This window comes from Miniopterus natalensis, chromosome 5 (assembly GCF_054644295.1).
Source record: "Miniopterus natalensis isolate mMinNat1 chromosome 5, mMinNat1.hap1, whole genome shotgun sequence".
NCBI classification, from domain to species: domain Eukaryota; kingdom Metazoa; phylum Chordata; class Mammalia; order Chiroptera; family Miniopteridae; genus Miniopterus; species Miniopterus natalensis.
In genome coordinates this window covers 88491974-88512674 of record NC_142085.1, presented here as the reverse complement: position 1 = coordinate 88512674, position 20701 = coordinate 88491974, and the positions used below count along the sequence as shown (strand labels likewise).

The window sequence follows — 20701 nt, the reverse complement described above, 5'->3', positions numbered from 1 at the left end:
GCCGGCTGATGTGTCTGTCTCACCCTGACGTTCCTCTCTCTCTCTCTCTCCCTCTCCCACTCTCCCTGAAAAGCAATGGGAAAAAATCCTTCAGTGAGGATTAAAAAACAAACGAAAATGAAAACACCAAACTTTGCAAAATCTATTTTCTGAGGACAAGTTTCTAGAAGCACAAAGAGTAAATGGCTCTCTTACCTGCGCTCCCAGCTGGAACTGAGAGCCTGGACCTCGGGCCACCCCCAGCCACCCCGTCCCCATTTGTCGCTGAGGCGGATTAGCTAGGAGGCCCACGCCGTGTGCGCAGACTGTGCAGGCCTGGCCTACAGCGCCCCAGTACACCTGCCCTCGTTTTAAAACTCACTCTCTCTCTGCAGTACAACCGGTACCAGCTCTACGGCGCCGAGGAGTGCGTGCTGCAGATGGGCGGCGTGCTGTGCCCCGGCCCTGGCTGCGGGGCCGGGCTGCTCCCGGAGCCCCAGCAGCGGAAGGTCACATGCGAAGGGGGCGACGGCCTGGGCTGTGGGGTGAGTACTGCGGCGCCCGGCGTCGGTGTTGCGTGCGTTTGTTTGCTACGGCTAACGGGCTTGGGTTACACACGTGCTTTATTCTCGCGTGGACTCAGATATCTTTAAACTGATGTATAAGGAAATACAGGTAAAACTTCTATACAAAGGATTCCAGATGTGATGATAGATAGATGATAGATAGATGATAGATAGATGGTAGATGATAGATAGATAGATAGATAGATAGATAGATAGATAGATAGATAGATAGATGATAGATAGATAGATAGATAGATAGATAGATGATAGATAGATAGATAGATAGATAGATAGATAGATAGATAGATAGATGATAGATAGATGATAGATAGATAGATAGATAGATAGATAGATAGATAGATAGATGATAGATAGATAGATAGATAGATGATAGATAGATAGATAGATAGATAGATAGATAGATGATAGATAGATAGATAGATGATAGATAGATAGATAGATAGATAGATAGATAGATAGATAGATGATAGATAGATAGATAGATAGATAGATAGATAGATGATAGATAGATAGATAGATGATAGATAGATAGATAGATAGATAGATAGATAGATAGATAGATAGATAGATAGATAGATAGATGATAGATAGATGATAGGTCTATTTTTTGGAGGGGGGAAAGGTGGCCTGCTTTCATTAGTTCTCGCAGTGTTGACTCTAAGACCTGGTGAGTCCCTAGGCCAGTCTTTTAAACGCTTCTTCCGGTGCTCAGCTGACTCAGAGCAGAAATTGATTATTTCTTCCAAGGCTTTCAATAGATGGGAGTGAAGGGGGAAGGCAGTCCCCCCTCGGCGATGTCTTAGCAATGCTGTTGGCCTAAGTATTTCAAGAAATAAAATGAAGATTAATGTGGAAAACTGGAAATGCTATCGTGTCATAAAAATCATTCCAAACAGAGACGAGCAAAACTAATGGTGCCTCTCAGGGAAGCAGAGTAAGAAACATGGGAAGCGGTTGTTCTAAGAGGTCGGCCAGCGCGGCCCAGCCGGCTCCTCGGCCCAATCTGGCTGCGAGCTGATGGCGCAGGGCTGAGGGGAGGGCGACTCCGAGGCGAAAGGCTTACTGCATTATAAATTGAAATGACAAATGGGTGATGCTGCTGACATTAAATTTCATGCAGGCAGAAAAGGAAGAGAGTTGTATCTGCTTATAAAAGACTATTGAATTTAATGGGAAAACATTTTTTTTGCATGGCAACTTCTCGAGGGCTTTGTGGGCAAATGGGTGTCGGTGGCAGGGGCGGATTGCAGGCCTGATTTGGGGCTGAGCGCAGTGAGTCACCTGAGCGTAAGTCGGCATCTGTCGCCCTGTGTAAAGCTGTCTATCTGTCACAAGGTGGAAGCTGAAAAATAGCGAGACACCATGTGCCTAAGCGGAAAGGAATACCTCCGCACCAACGACGGCGATTGCGTCAGCCTGCGAGCTCAAGGCAGGGGCACCGGCCTTAGAAATTGTGGAAATCAAACCACACCTTCCAGCCTCAGCCGCCGTCACCGACTCTAATCGATGCTGACTGTGTGGGGCCTGAGCAGGCAACCAAGTCCCGGGATCACAATACTAGCGAGTGTTTTGCTTCAGAATGAGTTACAGCCATTTTCAACTGACAGCTAAATTGTGTGCTTCTTCCTGCTAATCGCCCACTGCCGTTTCATTCTCTAAAGCTGGATTTTAAGATCTTAACTTCCCCCCCGGCTGGTGTGGCTCAGTTGGTTGGGCCTTGGCCCGTGCACCCCAAGGTTGCCTGTCGGGGCGCGTGCCTGGGGTTGTGGGTTTGATCTGGTAGGGGGCGTGCAGGAGGCAGCCGATCGATGTTTCTCTCTCCCTCTCCCTTCCTCTGTCTCTCTCTAAAAAAATCAATGAAAAATCTTTTAGAAAGATCTTAACTTTCTTTATGCGGTGGGGAGTTTTTTGGGCCCATCTTCCGCATTCGGTTGTTCAACTTGCTTTAAAGAAGGGTTAGGTGTCTTTAAGTTCAAATCCTGACTCTTAGTTTTTGTGTCTGGGCCGCCTCATCTTTAAAATCTGTTATAGTGGCATATATAAGACTACCACAAACAGTAAATAGCGGAGCAGATACAAAGTGCTTAGAACAGTGTCTGGCATTAAGTGTATATTTATTAAATCAAAAGCTTAATTTATCAAAAGCTCCCCTAGAACACCCAATATTTATGGAAAATTACTTACGGGGCATTTGTTTGAGCCTTCCTTCCAAATATTCTAGAATCTAGAATATACCCCTGGACCAAGGCAGATCTACAGCAGGGAATTGGGTTCCCAGGCCTCACTATTTTAGCCCTTCCAAGAACTGCTTTTCCTGCATAGCACTTTGGCATAGTGCCTTTTGTTTATACCGCGGTCATTTTACGGGAAATCTGATGCAAGTGGTTTAGGACGTCCCAGTGGACTTTTCTGTGGGAACCGTGTGGCTGTTCCAGGCTGATGTTAGCAATAGGAGCGCTTCTGCTCGTCCTGGGGAAAGCTGTCCTTGAGGACACTGGGAATCGTGCAGCTCAAGGTTCCCCTCTGGGAGCCGGGGGCCTCGGGGTGGGCTCTCTCTGGCCCATGCTGGGCGTTAAGGAGATGCACCTCGAAGGAAACCTCCTACCTTCTCCTTTCCTATTCTTCCTCGGCTGCTTTTCCCGACGTGCGCCATTTCGCTGTGACTTGTGCATCCTGTTAGCTGCCAGTCTTTTCTGGGCTGAGGATGGTGATGGAAGCCACTGCGTGTACGGCATCGTGGTTAGTTACTGCTGTTTCCGTAGCAGAGCAGGTCCCAGTAAGTGGACGTCAGAAGACGATGAACCTCTGCTCCGTGTTTGCTCTAACACTGTAGACAACAACTGCAAAACGGGCTGCCTCGGGGAGGAGCGAGCCCCTCGTCCCGCACGGTGTTCAAGGGGAGTCGTGGGTAGCAAAGCTGTGGCGGGATCACAGAGTCCTGGACGTGGGAGAAGCCCAGCTCCCATTAGCCTCCATGGTTCTCGGCTGTAGTTCACAGGTTGACTGTAAGATACCTGCGCATCCACCGAGCTTCATTTTCCCCCAACTATCAAGAGATCCAAAAAGTACAACTCTTATCATATGGCAATATGCTTGATGTATGTATCTCACATGTAAATGCTTGACGTATATATCTCATATGTAAAGGTTAAGAACCAAATTCCCTGTCGTTCAAGGAACTTAAATATTAAGCCCTAGAGGTCTCTGTGAGAGGCCCATAGACACCCACTCTCAGAGCTGAGACACGCCCATGTGGGTGCCCAGGCTTGTATGTTTCTAATCTGCTGGTCAGTCAGGCCCCACCACGCGCCTGGGTGGTCCCCACACCCGTGATTGCTGGTGTATCTAGTTTCCATCTGAAGAAACAGACGTCAGCATTGTGAGCGTCTTTGGCTTCTTTAAAATAGGTGCTCAGGTTAGTGTTTGTGAGTCTCTCATTCAAGCATCTGGTCATGTCCTTTGGAAACTGGATTACCCGGTCCTGGGCTCTACTATGTCACTAGGCTTAACTGTTACTTGGGGAGCAGTGTGTATTAGTAATCAATGAAACGGGATTTCTACGTAAATGATAATGTGGGTCCATCTAGGACAGGTCTGATAGATGTGTGAAGGTCTTCATTAAATTCATGTAGTGGGGGTTCAGCATTCACTGAATGAATGGATGGATGGATGGGTGAATCTTAACAATGTAGAGTAATATGAAAGCACTATCACTTTCATTTTCAAATATTAATTACCATTTATCCAGTACTAGAATTGCTTACCTTGCCTCAGCAAGAACCTCTTCAAAAAACATTTAAATACCTTTATGTACTTATACAATATACAGGGTTTTATATGCACATATAATAATATGTAATTCAGAATACCAAAATGTACTAAGTTCCGAGATCCACGAAAATTCAGTTAGGAACCAGAAAGCACTGTGAAAGTTAAGAGTTTCGGTTCCCTACAACAGGCCGCAGGGCCAAATAGAGAGTTTTGTACATTCTGATACATAAAAGTCTCAGCGTTGGGAGCAAGGAGAGTTTAGCTCTGACACAGCACAGAACATTCCTACAGCGATCGGCGGAGCTCAGTGGAGAAGATATCTGGGGATCAAGTTGCCTGACTCGCTCTCTGCCAACCTTTGATCATATTTTTACTCCTGCTTGTAAAAGTATTAATTGATTTCCTACGGAATTCATGTTACGCTCTGTTCTTTTCTCTGCTTATTGCTATTTATCAGAACTCTCTCGCTCACATTTATGGCTCCAAAGTAAAATGTTGACATGCTTAACACTGGAAAACAGCAGCGAAATATGGACTACAGTATACTCAGTGACCCGGGGACCGGAAAGCTGTGGCAGTCGGACCTTGTGAATTTCCTGTAATAAAACATCTTCATCTTGCGGGGTGGTGGTTGGGGACATTGTGTGTCTGGGAGATCATGTCTTAAAATAATACCAGTAATTGGATGAAGAGTTTTCTGTCTTAAATGAGAAATCCAAGGACAAGATTTAACAACTGCAAAAATAATAATAATAATACATATTTAAATAAAAACCAATGATTTTTTAAAAGTCATATTACTGGCCATTAGTTAAGGAAATAAAATAGAATTTCTTTTATTTTAATTCTATTTTTTTAAAAAACATATCTTTATTGATTCAGAGAGAGGAAGGGAGAGGGAGAGACAGAGATAGAAACATCAATGATGAGAGACAAACATCACTGATGGGCTGCCTCCCGCATGCCCTCTACTAGGGGGTCGAGCCCACAACCCGGGCATGTGCCCTGACCGGGAATCGAACCTCGATCTCCTGATCATAGGTCAATGCTCAACCACTGAGCCACACTAGCCGGGCAAAATAGAATTTCTTAAGACCTCTGATAGTCACTCCCTCCTTTAATGAATACTGTGAGTAGCTCCCAGGCCGATTTCTCAGGGACCAGTGAAGCGTGGGCCTCGGGCTCCCCACTCACACAGGCCCCCAGAACCAAGGGTGTACTTTGCTTGGTTGCCCTTGAAGAGGGTCTTCAAATCTATAGGACCTGATGTTACAAAGGGCCCATCACTCCTGGTTCTGGACCTACGCAAGTATGAGGCCCAGCCTGCTCTGTACAAGAAAGTTTTTGTTGAAAATAGTGCTTTTAAGCTACTTATAACAATAGCATTAAGATATCCTTAAAGGTTTTAGTTCAGCGAGATTCATTTTCAGGCCCTCTATAGGAAAGGGGTCGATGAAGACAAATGGGGACACTTAGTCTCTCACTCAAAGACATAACTAATTACTGAGTTAAAGACTTAATCAATAGATGGGGAGTCCAGTTTTTCAATATGTGGAGCTCAGAAATAGAAAGCAAGCAGATGGTCAGTATTTAGTAATAAAAGGAAAAACAGAGTGTTTACTGTTCCTATTCTTTAAAGATATTTTAATTTGATAAATATACATAATTAAATTACCTGAAGTATTTGAAAACAATATTGACTTCTCCCTTCTCTTAAAAAAGACTAGAGATTAAAATCTAGGCTCCAGATTTAGGTGGTTTATATTGTGATGTTTTCAGAGACACCAGAAAGGACAGGTATTTTCATTTTGAGGGATACGATTTGTGAGCGTTCATTTGCTCCGGCTGGATCTGGCTGCCTCCATCGCCTGGCCTGTCCAACACAGGAAGGGGGACCATATCTTGTTGACACATTACTTTTTGATATGCAAGATGTTATTTACCAAAAAGCATTTTAGAAAGAAAGTTAATGTTATGAAATGTTAAAAAATATGTGTTCCATGTTTACTTGACATGTGTCCAAAAATCTAATTTAAGCTATAAGATTGGCTCATTTGCAGATTGGAAATAAGTCTCACTAGAGTCCCTGCATGTGATACAGCTTGAAGTGCAAAGATAGAAAGCTTTTTATTTATCTTAATTAAAGAAACTGTTCACGGACGTATAAGCCGTGCATACCATTCCTCTGAAAAACATTGATCAATTGGTGAATGTTCCTAGAAAGTGTTCCATGATTTGAAACAGAAATATATATTTTCTAACAACACAGTCCACTGTCCATGTCACTAGTCTTCAGCTAATTTTTGTCAAAATAAAAGGCAATACGAAACAATTATACTCTTTCCAAGTGGTGAGCTCCATGTCTTTGAACAGGGGTTAGGAAGTCGGTTTTGTGGCCGGTTGAAGGGAGAGTCTGCCGTAGCTCTCAGCTGTAGGGGAGCTCAGAGGCCTTCGGAAGGCAGGCTTCTGCGGAAGGTGACGTTGCTCCTGCGCGTCTATCTTGATGCTGCGGTTACCGCACGCTCTATCCAACGCGGGAGCCACGTGTCCCAAGTGGCTATTGAAATAAAATTAGAAATTTGGTTCCTCAGCCACAGTAGCCACATTTCAAGCGCTCGATGGCCACATGTGGCTTCCAGCTGCGGGCGGGACCACGCAGAGAGGATGTTGTCATCGCAGTCATGGGAAGTTCTGGGACAGCGCCCGAGGGAGCAGTGTCTGCAGACTCAGAGTCCCCGGTCTCGGGGACAGGCCGCCATTTCTCGGAGCTTAGACTCGGCAGGACATGAGCTTCCCTGGCCGCGATCAGGGGCAGGGACACGATCCGCGAAGCTGCACTCCGGTCCCTGGGAGGGGCGGGGCGCAGGTGGCCGCTTGGCGTTCTTTCAGGCATTGACTTTGCACGGAGCACACGCTCCTGTCACCCGCTTAGCTCAGTGACACATTTAAGGAAAACGGGAGCGAAGTCTGCTGGGAAATCTAATTCATGTCCTCAAAATAAGTCCTGTGGCAACGTGTCACCAAAATCATCGACAGCTGAATGCCGATCGGCGGGTCTCCATTTTCACCTAATTTTTAAACAGTTCAAAGCAGTGATCTTCGACCTTTCTCATCTCATGGCACACAGACGAATCACTAAAATTCTGCGGCACACCAAAAATATGTATTACATGTTTTGCCGATCTGACCGAAAAAATAGGTATCGTGTTGATTCATTCCCACTGGGCGGCTGCTGTGGTGCTGGCTCTTGTCGTTTTTTTATTTGACAGTCTCAGGGAAGAGAGGGCAGGGCCCCTCACTAAGCAGTCAGGCGTCGCATGCTTTAAACGCCCCGCGGCACGCGGGTGGTCGCTCCTGACTTACAGGACAGTGTATCCCCACGCCCCTCTGCGCACACCTGTGCTCTAGGAGCCATGTCCTTGCCGTGTATTTTATTGTCGCTCTTCGTTTACCTCCCTGTTTGGGTTTATACCTATTTTCCGTGGAATTTAGACCTTGGTGTGGCCCGAACCAAACAGCCACTCGGTACTAGAGTGACGGGCGTTCCTCGCTGCGTGTCGAACTTTCCATGGAAAGAGGCCACATCTCTAAACTGTCCCACCAGTTCCCTTGGGAGGGAGCAGGGCTTTCCCTGGGTAAAGACAGGCTGCCTGCTTGGAGGTGCCGAGGGCCTGGAACAGATGGAAACAGAGTGTCCCCAGATGCCGAAAGGCGAGTCCGCCTCCCTCCCGCCCCGCTCCCCATCTCAACAGCCCCAGGATTCTGCCAGGGGCCTCTTCAAACCCTCGCCTTCAGCGCTTCAGCCAGCACTGAATGGAGCCTGGGACTGGACACTGAAGGCCCCCCGGCGGGTCCCACCTGGCCCAGCCTGACCTTGGCTCCCACCCCCCCTCGGATGGGGGCCCCTGGGAGGCGGCACCCCCGAGTCTGCCGCAGGCTCCGTCCACCTGTCCATCTCGAAGTTTATATTGCGGGCAGAGAAGAAGATATTTTTTCAAGTTAATTTTATTTGAGAATATTTTTCAAGGAGAAGAGAAAAATGAAGTCAAAGACTGCAAGCCCGTAGGTCAGGCAGGGGCCAAATGTGCGGGCCTCGCCCGTCTGTCCATCCCTGAGCCGGGGTGGGAGGAAGCGGGAGACAGAAGGCGTCCTCAGGGCGAGACAGTGCCAGCCGATAGCCCCAGGACATCGTGGTCAAGCTCACCTATGGCCACCCGGCCACAAAGAAAGCAGTTCCCCCTCCTTCCCGATGCAGCCCTCCCGTCCCCAGAGAGAAATGGTGTTACCGCTGCAAGGCCGGCACAGGCCTGTGGTCAGCGCCCCCCGCGGTGCGCCTGCGGGTTTACCGTCTGGTGGCTTTTCCCGGTTCCTCTCCACATGGCAGCGCTAGGCTGGCAGGTCCACAATGCAAAGGGAGTGAATTAGCTATTCCCTCGGCCACCTGCACGTCAGGACCCGCTCGCTCCCCTCGCCGAGTGTCGCCTCTCCCTAAGGGAGTCAAGCAAACCACTGGCCAGGAGTGTCCTAGGGACCCCCACCGAGGCCCCGAAGCCTCATTGCTCACGTCTGCAGGCCCCATGCTGGTCCCGCCCGGTTACTTGGAGGAAATAAGAAAAGCAGAGATCCTGAATCGGTCACCCTCAGAGTTCGTCTTTTGCGGAAATAAGGTGGAATTTTACTTGCTGGGTTTTTTTAAGAGTGTGAGGCAGGTGGAATGGGCGCCTCCAGGAGGAGCGAGGCCCAGACAGCGCCCCCATCGGGCCGCGCTCTTAAAGGGTTCCCGGGCGCGGAGCGGAACGCACGGCCGGGTCCGAGGCCGGCGCCTGGCCTGGCAGGGAGGTAAGTCCCCATCCGGCCCCCGCAAGACGCCCGGTGCGGAGACCCAGCTGCGCTTCTGCAGGAGGACGGCGCTGCCGCGAAGCGCAGAGCCGAAGAATCAATACGAAAAGCTGAGCGACGGGATTAAAGACGTAAGATCTTTGTTCGACGGAATCTATTGATCCGGGACTTCCCACTGGGAGCTCGTGGAAACGCCTCACATGTGAATGTAACAGGTTTTTAAAAGGCCTCGCAGTCGGTGTCCGGAGGCCGAGCTGCCCTGTGCGTTGTCAGTTTGTTGTTCTAGAGAACCTGAAGATCATTGGTTTTTTATAAAATCTTAGAAAAGCCCTAAACCTCAATAATAAGCACTGTTTAGATAAAACACTTGCTTTTAATATTTCAAGCATTATTTTAAATGTTACTGATATCAGCAGGGACTCAAATTGCCCTAGAAAGTTAACAAAATGCCCAGCATGAGCCCTGCTCTGAAGGCTGTTTCCCTGCCCTTTGCAGACAGGACCACGTGCGGCTGGAGCCCGGCCCCGAGCCCCCGGCCACCGCCCAGCGTGGGCGCGTCTCTCAGGTCACCCTGAGGATCTGTGCCGGCTTCAAGCCCCCTCCTCTTTAGGGGGTGACCTCATTCCCCGGTCAGCAGAGGGCCCTGAGCGTCTCAGCCAGGCCGCCACTCCCGGGACCCTTACTGGTGATGGTTTCGGGGAGAACGGGGTCCTCCGTACTTGACCGCGCAACGCGGTTAGTCAGCCAAACGCCGCTCTGTTGCTGGGCGGCGTGTGACGGGAGAGAACACAGTTCCTCTTCGCTTCGTCGCATCAAACAGGACTTTCCGCTTCTCCAGCCGATATCTCTTAACTGCTTCGTGGGCATCACCTTCAAAGGGACCCGAGGAGAACATTCACTAATGACTTTGGGCAGAGAATAGACAAAGAGCTAGCTACTTGATTGCCAAGGACTTTCCAGCAGAAGACAGAACAGCCTGCAGATTCTGCCCCATAATATTTTCTGTGTCCCTTGTGGCTGTAATAGTGGTGAACACGTCTCCTCGTTTATCTCCAGCTGATCGGGTGGCAGTGCCCTCGATGGTATTATTTAGACATCGGCGCCGCGGTGTGTGACCCAGGCCCACTGTGCACGGCTCGGCTGGACGGGAGCTCATTTCTCTCTCATGCAAACCTTGACCGGGGAGGGCAGTCCTGCTCCACGGAGGCTTCGGTTGCCCTCCTCATGGGGCAGGTGACTCAGCACCGTGTCCACGTTTCCGCCAGGACTGAGGGGCCGGGGAGAGGAGGGCATGTTAAAGAATATTTAACTCTGGCGGAGGTTTCTCGCTAGAGATAAAAATCAGTTGCACCAATAATTTTTACATCTGCATCTCGATTTAGAAAATGTTGTTCGGGCCTCATGTTGCAGAAGACGATGCTTAGGATGCACCCGTTCAAAGTGCCCTCGCTTACACCGAGCCGCCTCAATTGTATAAGTAGAGTAAGCACTTCGCTCAAAGGTGTAGGTTTAAATGTTTCATCGCTTGAACCTGAGATGATGTGACTTGAAAGAGAGCCCAGTCTTCTGTCCGTCCCAGAGCTCTGAGGTCATAGGTAAGCTACTCAGTGTCCCCTGCACCTGCTTCCTCAGCTGCAAAATGGGATCTCGTTCATCTCGGAGACTCGAGGCCCCCCTACACCCTCTGCTGATACTGTCAGAGTGATTCACAAGCTTGTGACCTGCCATCTATGCTCCCAGGTTAGGCTGCTGGAGAGACAGGGACTCATCACCCAGACACAGCCGTGGGCCAACCTCCCCCCCCACCCTGTCTCCCCCCCCCCCCAGGTATCTCCCTTAAACAGCTGCTGGTCAAATCCACTATCGGTGGTGAGGCTGCTGCTGACATATGTCAGTTTGAACAGGAAGACACACTCGAGTGTGGGGAGGGACCCCAAAGGGGCCCCGTGGTGCGGCACGTGGGCCACACTGACACACAGCAGCGCCTACGTTATACGGGCCTCCTACGGTAAGATGATCGCAACAAGGATTTTCTTGTTAACACAGAAATCATTTAAGTGGAGCAAAGCGGGGTTCCTGCCTCCTAAGGTAGCTCCGGATGCCAAGCAAGCCCACTCTGTTTTCCCTGGCCTGCGGTACGAGGTTTTAAGGAAGTTCTCATTTATCTGCCTTTTTTTTTTTTTCCAGTTTTGCTTTAATTCCCAGGAGTCACCGTCCAGCCTCCTACCCTCACACAGAACTTCATCTAGTCATTTAAGACCAAGAGTCGCCTGTCCTTAGATAATTAGCCCATCTCCCGAGGCGGCGTTTAATCACCTTTCCCGACGGGAAGTTACTCCGTGTCTAAGTGCAAAGCTCTCCTGCTGGAGTCTCAGCGCCATTGATCTTTTTATAGCCTGTCCTGGGAGACTCCCAGAGGCAAAGACGCCAGTGTGCTGGTGTGTCCCGGGCCAGCTGGGTTACACGTGCGACGCTGTCTGGACACAGCCCCGGAGCCACCTGGGGCCTCAGTAGAGAGAAACCCCAGAGCCCTGCTATGGTTTCTAGGATCACTCCTCTGAGGACTCGGGGGCCCTCTTATTTCCCATTCATGTTGGGGTGCCAGCGGATACAACTGGGGGCTCCAGAATGCTCAGTTCTAACCAAGGGTCAAGGGACCACCTTCTTCAATGGAATGGGGGGTCCTGGAGGGAACAAGGGGCCACAGGGCACACTCACAGCTGTGTGACATCCCAGCCCCAGAACATTCTGTTCCTTCTACGCATCAAGACACACCTGTACCCAGGAAGCGGACTAGTGTTTGTGAGTAAACAAAAAGGGGAAACTAGAAAATATCAATAAGAATAAAATCCTGTCTCAAAATAGAATGATTTGCTAAGTGAAGTCACCGGCGAGAAACCTTGAAGGGCAGGAGCCCCTCTCTCAGTGGCGTCTCAGGCGGACGCCTGCCCATCCTTCCGCTCCCCGGGCGGGTGGGAGGCCTCCAGGACGCGTGGGGTACTTTGAGGGGTAAAACACTGTCCCCGGTTAGGAGAACTTATTCAAGCTAATTCCAGATCTCTAGGGACTAAATTAGAGGGAAGCGTGTTTATAAAGGATTCTCACGTTGAAGATCAGTGACACGGTGGCTTGTCACCGGAGCTGATCTGCAGCCCCCGGGTTCGGTGACCCAGGAGGAAAAGAGAATCTCGCTCCGCTCCGCGGACGCAGGTGTCATCAAAAAGATGGGAGAGTTGGGGGGAGGTGGGGTGGGGAAGGGGTTCCCTGAGCAGCTTAGTCTGACTAGGAAGGTAGAGCCTAAGGGAAGGACAGAAGGCGGCCAAGGAGCTCTGTGAGTTGGTGTCATCTTACCCACCCCCTGAAAGCAGATTTTAAAACGTAAGTGACCCTTGTGGGCAAATGAATTATAAAAATCATCGTCGCCCCCCCCCCCCCATCCCAGTCTTCAGACAGAGGCCGCAGGACTGGCCAGCACATGGCATCTTGCTATGAATTAAAAGGTGCCCCTTCCCCCTGAGGGCACAGCGCCACCAATTGCCAGGTCCAGAGATGGGTGCCCCCTGTTTCCAGCTCATCTGGCCCAATTCTGTAAGCAGATTATACCCTGTTCCAAGTGCATGGCTGGAGCTTCCTAAGTATTTGTGAATGAACGAATGAACGAATGATGTAAAATTACGTCAGAGGGTTTCCCCGCCTAGTGGCAATGACTGCCGCCTTTATAATTTATTTCTGGGCGCAAGCTCTAAATATGGTTTCCTTCTGCTATTTCAATTGAATTTTCTTTTACCTTGATTTCATTTTCTGTTTTACTTTTATGGCCAGAGGTAATTTGGTCATCTCGAGTTCTTTATATAATGAGATGAGCTGAAAATAAATAAAGTTTCTGACCTGCAAAGCTAACAAGGAGGCAGCTCCTCATTGATGAAGTCTGAAGGCAATGGTTAGTGAAACAGTTGCTGGTTTCATTGATTTTCTGGGCCTGGTAGCATTGTGGAGAGAGAAAAAAAAAATCAACTTTGTTTAACAACTGTGCCATTTCCTATCTGCGTCTGCTTGGATAAGTCACTTAACCCACGCAAGCCCATCTGTAAAAGAGTTGCTAAGCATAAAGAGCTGTTACTGTTTTCTTATTTTATTTTATTTTATTTTCACTAGGTGGGCAATAATGGAAATACGTAAAGGGTTTTTTATATTAAAAATATTTAATAAAAAATTAATGAGAACTTTCTAAATAGGAACCATTTTTTAAAAATTCATGCACTGCCAGGCCAGCAGTTGAGCATCGACCTAGGATCCAGGAAAACACGGTTCGATTCCCCGTCAGGGCACATGCCCGGGTTGCGGGCTCCATCCCCAGTCGGGGGCGTGCAGGAGGCAGCCGATCAGTGATGTTTGTCTCTCATCATTGATGATGTTTCTCTCTCTCTCTCCCTCTCCCTTCCTCTCTCTGCAATCAGTTTTTTAAAAAAAAATAAAAAAATAAACGGACTGAATTGCACTTAATTTTTTATCTCCAAACTCCCGAGCGACATGGGCGCTGTTACTTCCTCGGCTCACTTTTCCGAGAGGCCATGTCCGGTGACTTTCCTCACAGCGCTTTGGGGACGGTGAGCGCCATGTGCGTATAAAGTTTGCAAAGCGGAGGAGGAGCAGGGAGAGGAGGGGGGCGGAGGGGAGTGCACCAGCACCGCCTGCGGCAGATGCTCCGTCCCTCGAATGCGCGGGGACAGCCCTGTTGTCTCACTGAGGACACGCGAGACGGGCAGGACCTTGTCCGCTGTGCGGCAAGTGTCAGCCACGGGGGCACCTGCAGCGACAGGGACGACCTGTGACGCGCCGCAGAGCCGGGTCTTCGAGGAAGAGCTCGCGGCCGCGACCGGTGTGGTGTTTTGCCCCGTGCCTCGTGCACAGTGACTCCGTGGGGAGCACTGCAGGTGATGGGGTCACCTCTGCGTCACCTTCTCTGCCTCCATCGAGACTTTCTGTCTACAGGAGACATGCTTGTGTTTTCTTACGTGTCAGTATATTTCCTTCCCACTGTGTATCTGAATCCCTCTCAGTATGATCAGTGAGAAACGGTATCGACGCAAAATAAACCGGCGTGTCAGTGGAGAGCGCTGAAAATTTTCATAAAAATGTAGTTAACTCCAGATTGGGAAAGTTATCCTCGAAGCCAATTTGTACGAGAATTCTTGTCAAAAATATAATCTGCGCATAATACGTACATTGGACTCAGCCATATCCTTGCTGTGGTGAAAATAAAATAGAAACTATGATTAAACTATGAACCAATACATGGTGTGTTTAGAGTAAAAAAAAAAAAAATTGAGAACAGTGAATATTTTCTCCTATAGCCTGGTGGTCTGAGATGCAAATTAAAAGGACTAGTTTTTGTCACGCACAGCTTAAGGCTCGATAGGTAACGGCGACAATTAGAATGGGAAGCTACCTTTTACTTTAACACGTCCTCAGGCCTCAGTGTGCAACCCCTGCCCCCCGCGTCGCCCACTCCTGTGTTTATTAGGGGCTGCGGGGCTTTCCGTTGCGTTGGCGTGACGGGCCTGGGCTGGGAAGGGGGTCTCTCAGCCGGGCCTCCGTTCTCTGCAGACGTGGAAGCCGCGTGAGCTGACAGTTGTGTCCTCCGATGGCATAGGGCCGCGTCGCCTTTGCGTTGCGCTCCCCGTGGTAAACCCTGGTCCGACGGTTTACCAGGAATCCCAGCCTCCTGGAGCCGAGGACCGCGAGAGGATGGACGGCGTGTGCTTCCAGGAGCTGTGGCAGTGCCCCGGGGCATCCCGCTCTCGTCCTAAATCGGGAGGACGGGTTTGCTCATGTTAGAGGGCCTCCGCGCCTGGCCCGGCTGCCGGTCGCGTCTATTAATGCAGGAGCATCCGCATGTCCTGCCAGGAAAGCAATTTGTCCCCAGCAGGGCGTCGGGAAGCAGCTGGTCTAAGAAGCCATCAGAGGTGATGTTAGGGGCGAGTCATGTTTTTCCTGATTTAATAGAAAATCTCACTGATCCGTCGCCTTGCTTGTCCTGGCCACTTGTCACCAAGGCAGCGCGGGTCCATCCCCCCCCTCTCTCCGGCCCCTTACGGGCCTGGGCCTGCTGTCCTGTGGAGAGTCGGCCCTCAAGCAGCCTGAGCTTCACGGGGCACATTCTGACAACCACAAACACACTATTAATGGATGTTTTAAATGCCCCGGGGACGCAGCACAACATGGAGACAGTCGATTAAATCTCACACTGAAACCAGCCCCATTTTTCACAAAGCTCCTCTCCAAGGAGAACTCGGCGCATGTGCCACATCAGGCCTTGCTCTCCACGCCCTTCCCGCCCCGCTGAGCACCTCAATCAAGCTGCTGCTTGAACGGAGCCCCCGAGATCGGATGCCCGGCCGCGTGGCCGTCCTGCTGAGTGTGTGCTCACTGGCCCCCAGAACGGCAGGAGCAGTGACTGGACCCCGAGCTGTGTCCGTGGACGTGTGTCCTGCAGCATCTAATGAGCAGCAAACTCTCGCCTGGGTTCCAATGGGAATGACCTTTAGGGCCCCAGTAACGAAACTGAGAGGCTTGGTCATCCGAAGATGGGACAGGCCTCCGAATGGGCCATGTTGACAGTCCGCCACCACTTCCCGCGTCGGGCTTGCGTGTTGGAGGTGCTATGTGATGACAAGCTGCAGTCGTAGGACTCGGGGAAATCTGCATCGGTTAAAACACAGCAGCAGTGCTGGTCCTGGGCACACAGTGAGAAGCAGTCTCCTTTCCCCTAGGGCAGAGTTTATTCTGGTTTTGTTCAAATATAAGAACAGCACGTTTTATGCTCCAGAGAAAGCGTCTCAGGACAGCCACTGCGTCTCCAGCGCACTCCTCTGTGCTATCGAATTTCCGGGGGATTTTATCGGGACTTAATTGGAGAGGTTTCCGTCTCAGTTTCGTCTTGGCGTTAGTAATTTGTAAAGATAGGTCAGCCACGGGGCCTTTGAAAGGGACAGGGTGCTGTTCCCGGGTCACAGGGTGGATCTGTTGAGGCAGAGGGGTAGTAAGCTGCTCACGGGGGCGTTGTGAGTCCCGCTCTCATCCATCACTTTGTCTGGAGCCAGAGGCCCGGGCCCCAGCGCTCAGCTGCCAGTGGGCGTCCCCCACCAGCCCGTCCTGGGCCCTGGCTTCATCTGCGCTGCCTGGAGACTCACATGCCACCTCCCAGCAGCCAAATCGCCCTCCAGCTCGAGGCCACCGCACCGCCAGCTTCTACCACTGCGGCCTCCCCAAGGACACGCAGTCCTCTGGATTTCATTCTGTAACTTTTTACTCTGAAACACCCGTGGCGTTGCACAGGAAGGCGTGCAGGTAATCCAGAGAGCCCCCGGCCGGGCTCACCCCGCTCCCTGCGCCAGTCACACCTCTCGCAGCTCTAGCAAATACGCGGCCGACCCCATGACCGGGCGTGCGTTAGCTCCGTGCCTCGTGTCACACGCATCGACAGATTTGTGTACCAACCGTGTCCACTCACGACGTCATTTTATTCCTGGCTGGGGCATCACCGAAGCAGAATTCCATGAAGGCCAAGGGACTCGGCCGTTCCGATGCCCTGTGACGTCGCCACGTGAGTAACAGAATGTGGTGACTGTTAGTGGACCTGCTGCTCCCAGATCCCGCAGAGGCCGGTCGGAATGCGTGGGCCTGCGTGGAATACGTCAGTCACGGGGAGCTCTGCCAGAGCCACACAGACTGGCCTTTGGCGGCCCCGCCCTCGCCGCGAGAACGTGCTCCCGGGTGACGAGGGCCTTCGCGGCCCTTCTCTCCAGCCGCCCAGCCGGGACTCGTTCTGAGCAGGACTTGCCTGAGCGGTTAACAAAACCCACTTGCTCCAGATTCCCTCAGACTGAAACCAACGCCATTGCTGTCATCGTGATAATAGAGCGTTGCTTCATGAAGCAAAAACAACTAATTATTAAGCCTGCGGGTCTATTTTTAGGATGATATCCACGATCCCAAACAACTTCCCGAAAGTGTCAACTCCGATTCCATGGCAAGTGCACCCCCTGAAAGGACAGTCTGCTCAAGAATCGGGTCTCTGCCCCTTTCCTCCCCACCCCACAGCTCTGGAGCGCAGGCCCCTCCCTGCCCCGGGCGTGTGAGTTGGCACCGCACGAGCTGGCGGTCCACCGGCCGCACCGGCGGGGATCCCTAAAAGCTCGGTTAATGGTTGTTTTTAATAATTACACGCAGCACTCGCAGGTCATTGAGATAAATCACGCAGTGTTGAACCTCACAGCCTTCGAGGGAGAAAAAAATTGTCTCCTTTGTCAGGGATGATCAGGTTATTATTAATTTTCTTTGTGCGTGTGTGGAAGGCCATTAGCTCTTTTTTTTCTCTTTTTTCTTCACTATCTACCTAAGCTACTTGATTGTGCTTAAACAGTGGTGGTTTCCATCAGCTAAAGCTGCACTAGAGGAACCCCAGGGCCTGCCAGGGCGAAAACTAACAGTTAGTGAGCCGGTGTCATCTCATTTACACGTAGCTGATGAGTGTGCAGAAGTCTAGCAACCCTGACAACGGCCATGGAATCTTTCCATTTGATCTTGACTCAACATGCAGATCAGTGCTGGAGAGAGTTTGCTTGATTATAGTAAGAGAAGGAAATATCGCTCCCAATGAAATAACACAACTTACCCCTCTTTTTAAATAACCCTCCTTCAAATGTGGAAATCCCGATGCGCGTGGCCCAGGCATCCCACCACCAAGTGCCCGGGAATGAGAACCGTCTCGGAAGGGGATGTTGACGTATGAGGAGCCCCCACGGAATTAGATGACCATGAATGTACCTGTGTGTAAATTATGCGCATGGATAACAATCACAGGAAATCCAGAATACAGGAAACGATGGGTGACCCTGTATGGTGACACTGCTCTTTCATTTTTAAGTCTATAATAATTATTACATATTATAAGGCAGCCGAAGAAGACAGGTAGTTGCATGTTTATGTCTCTCCTCAGTACCTCGCATACAATAGGTGTTTGGTCAATGAAGTTGGACAAAAGAAAAACAATAAAAATGGGACATATCGGTACAGTCGCTTTAACAGCACAGTTTGGAGACTAGCCTGGAGATGCGGGGCGTTGGCTTCATAGTTGGTTAAGGAGGCCAGGCATGGGAGGAAATTCTTCCACGCACCTTGCGATGTTTCTCCTGGTCCGTCTTAACTGGAGCTTGGGCCTCGTAAGTCTCAGCTCAAAGCCCAGTCCCGCCTGGGACCTCAGGAGCCCCTGGGTTTCAGGTGTGAGGGGACCTACAGGAGCCTCGTGGCCACCCTGGCAATAGCAGCACGGAGGAGCTCGGCCACTGTGCAGTTCGCTAGGTGTGCGGCCCTGCCCTTCCCCTGGTCCCCTGTAACCAGGTCCCAGTGACAGAGGTTTCCTCCAGCCTCTAGTAGGTGAGCCCCTTCCCCTGGACCCAGGCTCTCCAACATGTGTCCCCCACACCAGCTATAAGCATCTCAAATCATTACAGAATTAGCTTCCTTCTCGTGGACCGGCGTGGTTTACAAAATGCCGGCTCATCCATTGTTTCAACTGTCCCCTCGAGGAGTCTCCCCGTGAGGCATTGTTTTCACCATTTTATAGAGCAGGAAACAAAAGGTCAGCAAAGATCGATAACTTGCCCGAGATGACCCAGCTTCCTGCACTAGATCTGGGAGCTACACCCAGCTCTCACGCTCACCGTAAAACAGCTTTCCCGGCCTCCGCCTCGAGGTGTCCAGGCGGTGGGGTGAGAGCCTTGCTGGAGTTAAAAACCGCAGCAGCAGCCCCAAGACGCAGACAGCAGGGCCCCGTGGGAGCCACAAGTCCCAGAGGAACCCCAAGCTCATGATCCTTCGGGCACCGCTCGCCCTGTTTACCTCCTGGCCTGCATTCGCCTTAGAAAACGTGTGTTGTAAACATTCAAAAGCCAGAGCAGAAAGGGCCACTTCAAAAAAGCGTGAGTCTCCGTCTCAAATGGGAGTACCCCGCCGCAGTCGGAGACTGTAACAGCTCACGGGCGGCCGGTTCATCCTTCCTGTCCACCAGCGGGCTCATCTTCGCGAGTCCCGGAGGAAACCGCTGACCGTCTGCATTCCTGGGAGTGGAAGTCCGCCTGGGCCTGGGCAGGAAACTCGGGGGCCGCGATGGGGAGGCGAGGTGGGAAGGCTGGCCGGCCTCTGACACCCCTGGAGTTCTCGTGCCGGGTGGAGTATTGTTCGCAAAGGTACTCTTTTTAAAGTCTAGAGCTATTCGAAGAGAAAGCAAGGAGAAAGCAGCGCCACCGGGGCTTGGCGGCGGGGAACACCCCGACGCCAGCGCCCATCACCCCGGGCTCCAAGGAGACCAGGCGCGTGGTAAAGAAGGGTCCCATTGACCTGCCTGCATCATTCATGCCCTTCCAGGTGGAATAATTACCTCCCAGCTGTAGAAGTGGGAACACCAGCCAGGCTATGTGGTTATTTGGGTACAGAGTTCCCGACAAACCCTGTGCAGTGTCTCACTGGGAACCACCGTCCCGGCCAGACGCGCTCAGGGTGGTGAACCCGAGGACACCGGTAGCCCCACCCGCAAGCAGTGCGCCCTTAGTGGCATGTTGAGTGCGTCGCCCTTACCACTAGGCGGCCCTTCAGGGGCTTGTCGAGTGTTCCTTTGTTGGCGAGAATTTCAGGAGCAGTGCCTGTTGTCGAAGTCATTTCTTATTGCGCTGAGTCTCCCTCCGGACAAATGCGTGTCTGCCTTCGTCTGACCTTCGCGGGGTTCATTCCGACGCCCGCTCCTTCCCTTACAGCCGTTTCAACCCCCTGTCTGGTGTGAAATGCGCTAGTGTATCGTGTGTGCCGCTTTCCAAGAGCTTTTAGTCCGAGCGTGTTTTGTCCCAGCAGCTGATTAAACTGCGCCTCGCACCGTTTTTGCAGCACTGTCCTTTGCGGCTCCTGCTCCATGTCCAGGCTGATGCTGAGAACGTTCAGTGAGCTTGTTTTCTTCTTGCCATCGGGCTGTGACCTCATTCCAGCACAGTGGCCCTTCACAAGAGCGTGCGCCCTGGCGGGATGTCCCGTGTGTGTGTGTGTGTGCGTGTGCGTGTGCGTGTGCGTGTGCGTGTGCGCTGGGGAAATAGAGCCGTGAGCTCCAGCTGCACCGTCGCTGCGAGCCCCGGCCTTTCCGGGGACCTAATGAGTGGCCCTGCGGGAGCTGTTGCTGCTAAAGTGAGACATTCTGCTCCCAGGCGAATGCGTCCCGCACCAGTTGGCAGGTTGTTGTTTTTTCCAAGATCAACCCATCTGCCACTCGTGTCCCACGGTAACCTGGCAACAGGCTGCCTGGGCTGTCGTTGCCACCCTGACCCCTGGCTGGGAAAGCTGCCCTTTAGTGATGCCCTTTTAAAGAACTGCCCGGTCACTTGGGCAGGTCTGCACTGTCATTGGCTCATGTCATGAGGGCTTGGGGTTCCTGAATAGGTTGGCGACAGTGTGACCGTATTTCCTGATGTGTCCAGTCG

The 20701-nt window shown here is 51.2% G+C and overlaps 1 protein-coding gene across 1 annotated transcript in view; it reads left to right on the top strand.

The window, feature by feature from the left end:
* Positions 1–20701, top strand: part of PRKN (parkin RBR E3 ubiquitin protein ligase) — a 613811-nt gene that overhangs the window by 518999 nt on the left and 74111 nt on the right. Inside the window, exon 9 of the mRNA XM_087817735.1 lies at positions 375–524. Within this exon, the coding sequence (XP_087673861.1) occupies positions 375–524 (150 nt within the window). The remainder of the gene's footprint in view (positions 1–374; positions 525–20701) is intronic.